Genomic DNA, 6,103 nt, shown 5'->3' with positions numbered 1-6,103 from the left:
ACCCAGCCTTTTCACAACGTTTAAAATACCAATTTTCCTGAAAAGTACCCATATATTGAATGCAATTCCAATTAAAATGACAATGCCACAAACATCCCCATTCATGTATTTTGGTGAATATGTATACACACTTTTGGGTTAAAGAATGGAACTCCTAGGTTATAGCAAATGCATATATTCGAATTCAACAGATCTTGCCAAATAGTTTTCCAAAGTGATTGTATCAATTTATACACTCGCCAGTAAACTACGATATTAAGTTTCTTTGACCTTAAAATTCATTTTCTTATTTTGAAAGAAAACATTTCTGTGGGCTCTTGGTACTTCGCCCATTCTGCCTAATGGATAAGTAGGCCGTAGTAGTATGCACCTTGGACAAATCAACCAGATTCGTATTTTAAGTGAGAGGATGGCAAATGGACATGGGAAATTTCAGAGTGGGAGTTGGAGTGAAGGGAGAGGGCTTTAAAATTTTACATAATCTCGAAGTCTGAAACAAACCATTTTATGTCCAAAGTAACACACTTAGAAACAAACCATAATCAGGAATACAACCCCATTCATGGTCTCACGCAGTGAATTCCACAATGTCACAGAGTGAAAATACAAAACACACAGGCATTCTTGCTGGAAAACTAATGCACACTCAACGCCTGCTGTGCTCCTGGAGCTATTATAGGCGCTGGCGCTACCTGGGAGCGCGAAAAACAAAAGCCCCTGTCCTCAGAGAGCTCGCACCTAGAGTACCAACCGCGGACCGTACTCTGGAGCTCGCCACCTTCTCTCACACGCAGGTTTGAGGCTTTGAGGTCTGCATACCCGTGCTCTGCATTCTCCGGCCAAGACTCAAGATTCCACTCGCCTCCTCTAAACACGCAGGACGACCTGAAATCATAGCCCTTAACAGTGTAAGTCAACCAACGGTCCAGAGGGCCAAGCTCTTGCGCATGCGCCCTCCGAGCATAGTCTACAGAATGGCGGGCGCCGTGGACATGGTTATTCCAGATGGACTACATTTCCCAGAAGTCACCGTGCTTGGATCGCCCTCGAGCTCTAGGTCTTTTTCCGGTGTCCGAGCGGTTGTAGGCCCTACGTGGTGAGTAGATCGTGTCCAAAGAAAAGAAATCAGCGGAGGCTTCCACAGTCCCTGGTTGGAATGGAACCGGCGATGAGGGTGAGAGGCACTGAAGACCGGAAGACCCAGGGCGTGGACGGGGGTGTCATGCCTGGAGTTTCAGTGGAATTTCAGGCCTGTCTTCTTGAGCAGCAGAGGAGGAGATTGTGTGTGCCTGTGAGAGACTGTGTGGTTGTGTGTGTGTGTGTGTGTGGGTGGGTGTGATGAACGAATAGTGTTGTGTATGTGTGTGTATGTGTTAGACGAATGAACAGGGTTGTGTACCTGTGTGAATTGTCACTGTGACTCCAGGCTCTAGGCTCTGCAGATTCCTCAGCCCTGTCGCCTCACAGACACTTGGGATCTGCAGCAGATAAAAGAGAGAAGCCAGATCCATGGAGGCAGGAAGAATCCCAGCAAGAAAACACAGACTTGATCTTGAGATGAGATTTTTGAAGTTGGCTGCGGCCTCAAGGCAGGCTCTGAGAAGACTCGATAACGAGTTCTCAGCAATGGGAATCCCTCCTGGATATTTCCCCCTTGGAAGCTCCGAGAAGCCAGCTATGTTTGTAACTATAGCCTTTCTAAAGCTCCAGCCCAGGAACCTGCTGTGAATTAGAGACAGGTTCCACCCTAGACATCAGTGACCTTGGCCTCTCTCGTATTGGGAAGGTCAACACTGTTCCAGTTTCCCTCCTCTTCCCATCTGGTTGTGCTCAGTGAAGTAGCTGAGCAGGTATGATCATTGAGGGTATTTCCTAAGTTACTGTGCTATCCAAGAAACCCCAGATGTCTCATGATTGCCTTCTCTTTTCCAGTGCTGCCCTTCTGTTAAAAAAAAAAAAAAAGATCCTGAAAGAGGAAAGAATTTTTGTTACACATCTGAAAGCTAAAGTCCAGGTGAGTTTATATTTCTTCATTACTCGTAAAATGCTCTTTAATTTTAAAGACAGGAGACCCTTTCTTCTCTTTGGAAATGTCCTAACAGCGACATATCTGTGAATATGCCATTACAGCCTCCTTTCAGGGCCCTTAAGCCCTTCTCTTCATAATTTAACGTTTTGCCTACTGCGAGCTATTATATTTCTAATTGTTGACTAAAAACTAGTCTATAATGAACACCATTTTGCAGAGATCTTTGCATCCTTTTATAGCCATTCCCTAAGTATAAACCCTAGTTTCAAAATGTGAGTCAAATATCAGATATTTACCGTATGCTTGTACTTGTTGGGATACAATGACAAAAAGATATAGTTACTATCCTCAAATGACTTGGTATCCAGTAAGGAAAATGAAATCAGAATAGGGATAAGAAAGATAGTTGATGTGAAAGGCCACTAGAGAAATTCAGATGACCTGTCTTGGGAGTTCACAGGGAAGAGACATTATTCTGACTATAGCAGCATTGTCAGGATATGATCAAACTGTGAGAATTCAGTGAAAGAAAATGGGTCTTACACCTTAGAGTTTTTATTCTAATGATGTTAAATGCAAAGTGACATTAAATGGAACAAGATGTCTTTTTTTTTTTTGAGACGGAGTCTCGCTCTGTCACCCAGGCTGGAGTACAGTGGCCGGATCTCAGCTCACTGCAAGCTCTGCCTCCCAGGTTTATGCCATTCTCCTGCCTCAGCCTCCTGAGTAGCTGGGACTACAGGTGCCCGCCACCTGGCCCGGCTAGTTTTTTGTGTTTTTAGTAGAGACGGGGTTTCACCGTGTTAGCCAGGATGGTCTCGATCTCCTGACCTCGTGATCCACCCGTCTCGGCCTCCCAAAGTGCTGGGATTACAGGCTTGAGCCACCGCGCCCGGCCTGGAACAAGATGTCTTAACAACTGTTTGCAGGACACTGTGATTAGGAGGATAGATACAGAAGTAAAATAAACCCATCTATCAGGAATATATAATAGGAAGCAGCTTTGAGACTACCAGTAATGCATACAAAATATCAGAGTCTCCGATTTACACTGACATAACTTTTCTACAGGCAAACGAATCATAGGGTGGATTCAGGTAATGGGAACTGATGAAAATAAAGTAAAGGCTTTCAATAAAACACAGCAGCAGTTTTTAGAGCAGCGTTAGTTCTCAAATGTAGGATGCATCAGAATCACCTGCAGGGCTTGTTCAAACAGAGTTTGCTGGGCCCCAGCGGCAGAGTTTGTAATTCAGTAGGTCTGAGGTACAGCCGAGTATCTGCATTGGTAACAAGTTCCCAGGGACTATATTTAGAGGACCTTTGTTCTAGAGTATTCTAAGCTTTTTCCTCCGGATCAAAAGATATTTACAAGGTAAGGCGGGGAGGATTTTTTCCCACCTGTTCAGAGAGAAGATTGCTCTGTTAAAAATTCAGAAATCTATCTAACTATGTCTCAAGACAAAAAGATATAGTTGCTATCCTCGAATGACTTGGTATCCAGTAAGGAAGGATAAATAAAAATAGGAATAAGTAAGATAGTTGCTTTTTTAAGAAAAGGTTTAATTTTATGAAATATACTTTTAGGAAAAGGCAGAAACCCAGGACTGTAAAATAAATATTAAGTAAGTTAATATACGGGTTTATGTTTTCCATACTTTTTTCAACTTATTGATGTCAGTTTTTCTCTCTATATTGATAAATACGTATATTTTATAAATGTAATCATATTTACAAACCTATCATCATGAGAATGATGGGGTGACTCCAGCTGAGTGTTCAGCTGGACAAAATAAGGTTGTTTCTGGTATTTGACTACTATGAATAAAACTTCTATGAACATCCTTTACAAGTCTTTGTGTGGACATATGTTTTTGTTTTTCTTGGGTACATACCAAAGGGAGGGCGTGTTACCTAGTTTACACTCCAACTGCAATGTGTATAAGGTCCAGTTGCTCCTCAAACTTGCCAGTACTTCGTGTTGTCAGACATTTTAACTTTAGCCAACCTGGTGCATGTGTAGTGGTATCTCATTGTTATTTTTATTTACATTTTCCTGATAATGATGTTAACATCTTTTCATATGATATTACCTATTTTTATATACTCTTGGGTCAATCAACTATTTTCCCCATTTTTAAATTTGATTTGTCATTTTCCTATTGATTTGTAGGAATTTATAAATGTATTTTGAACACAAGTCTTTTGTGTGTGTATACAGACATAAAAAGGAGCAGGGAGGAGAAGAGAAATGGAGGGAGGGGGAGGGGGAAGGGAGAGAGAGAGAGAGGTAGAGAGGGAGAGAGGAAAGAGTTCTTGTGGCTTCTTATTCACTTTCTTAATCGTGTCTTATTATAAATAGATGTTCTTAATTTTAACGAAGACCTATCTGCTTAGGTATGTCCACAATAAATGGGCTGGGTTATGAAATTTACATGAGGGCTTAAGAAATTTGGCTCAGGATCACAGCTAGCTTGCAACACATTTTCATCTTTCACTGTTTCAGGTCATAACCTACACAACTTCACCAGTGCCTAGGAATGTTCAAGGCCTTGCCTTGGGTTCAAACCTACAGGGGAAAACATGCAACTGAACAGGTCACAGGGAGGTCAAGGCACTCTATGAAACACAGAGAGTAGGGGAAACTTGGGGAACCTAGTTGAGTATGATTGGCATTTTTCGTTTCTTAAATGTTTGGGAGAATTCGCCACTGAATCCTCTTGGCCTGACATTATTTTTGTGAGAAGATCCTTAATACAGATTTAATTTCTTTAATAAATAAAACAATATTTAGATTTTCAATTTCTTATATCAGTTCAAATTGTGTTTTCAAGGAATTTTAACATTTCATCTACATTTTCAAGTTTATTAAAAAGTTATAAAGTTCATACAATTCTGATTTTAATGCCTGTAAAATATGTAGTGATATCTTCTTTTATATTCCTGATATTAGCAGTTTTTTCTTGATCAGTGTAACTAGAAGTTTATTATTCTTATTAATCTCTTCAGTGAAATAGCTTTGGCTTTATTGATTTTTCTTTATTGTATATCTGGGTTTTTTCTGTTATTCGTTACTTTTGGTATGTTATACTTTCTATAGGTTTAATTTGCTTTTCCTTTTCAAGCTTCTTGATGTATATCACTGGTTTTCAGCCTTTCTATTTTGATAAAACATATATTTAAAGCTTATGTTTTCATAAACATTGGTTCACCTGCATCTCACAAGCTTTGCTATATCTTACATTCACTATCATTTAACTCAAAATATTTTCTAGCTTCCGTTGATTTATTATTTGACCAGTAACTATTTAGAAGCATCCCTTTTACACAGGCACATCTCATTTTATTGCATGTTGCTTTATTGCATTTTGCAAATATTGCAATTTTTACAAATTGAGATTTGTGGTAACCCTGCATTGAGCAAGTACATTGTCTCTGTTTTTCAACAGCGTGTGCTCGCTCTGTCTCTGTGTCACATTTTTGTAATTCTAGCAGTATTTAAAACTTTTCCATTATTTTTACGGTGACTGTGATCAGGGTCCTTGATGTTACTGTTGTAATTGCTTTGGGACACCATGAGCCACACGCATATAAAATGGTGAACTGAATGAATATATGTTCTGTGTCTTCTGACTGCTCCACCAACCAGCTATTCCTGTCTCTCTTCTTCTCTTTGTGACTTCCTATTTCCTAAAACACAACGATATTGAAATCAGGCCAATTAGTAGCCCTACAATGGCCTCTAAGTGTTCAAATGAAAGGAAGAGTCCTCCATTTTTCACTTTTAATCAAAAGCTAGAAGTGATTAAGCTTAGTGAGGAAGGCATGTCAAAAGCCAAGATGGGCCAAAAGCTAGACCTCTTGTGCCAAACAGTTAGTCTAGTTGTGAATGCAAAGGAAAAGTTCTTGAAGGAAATGAAAAGTGCTACTTGAGTCATATGGAGATACTGCTGATACGGAGAAAGATTAGTGGTCCAGATAAAAGATCAAGCCAGCCATAAAATTCCCTTAGGCCAAAGCCAGAGCAAAGACCTAACTCTCTTCAATTTTGTGAAGTCTGAGAGATGTGAGGAA

At 40.1% G+C, this 6,103-nt stretch overlaps 1 protein-coding gene across 1 annotated transcript in view; it reads right to left on the bottom strand.

The window, feature by feature from the left end:
• LOC105552193 overlaps nucleotides 1-994 on the bottom strand; it is a 25,589-nt gene extending 24,595 nt beyond the window's left edge. Inside the window, exons 1-2 of the mRNA XM_011997780.1 lie at nucleotides 972-994; nucleotides 739-885 (exon numbers count right to left, since the gene is read on the bottom strand). Of these exons, the coding sequence (XP_011853170.1) occupies nucleotides 739-885; nucleotides 972-994 (170 nt within the window). The remainder of the gene's footprint in view (nucleotides 1-738; nucleotides 886-971) is intronic.
• Nucleotides 995-6,103: the final 5,109 nt, after the last annotated feature.

The sequence above is a fragment of the Mandrillus leucophaeus genome, unplaced genomic scaffold (genome assembly GCF_000951045.1).
Source record: "Mandrillus leucophaeus isolate KB7577 unplaced genomic scaffold, Mleu.le_1.0 Scaffold546, whole genome shotgun sequence".
In the NCBI taxonomy this organism is placed as follows: domain Eukaryota; kingdom Metazoa; phylum Chordata; class Mammalia; order Primates; family Cercopithecidae; genus Mandrillus; species Mandrillus leucophaeus.
The sequence above is the reverse complement of the archived record's forward strand: the minus strand, read 5'-3'. Positions and strand labels throughout refer to the sequence as shown.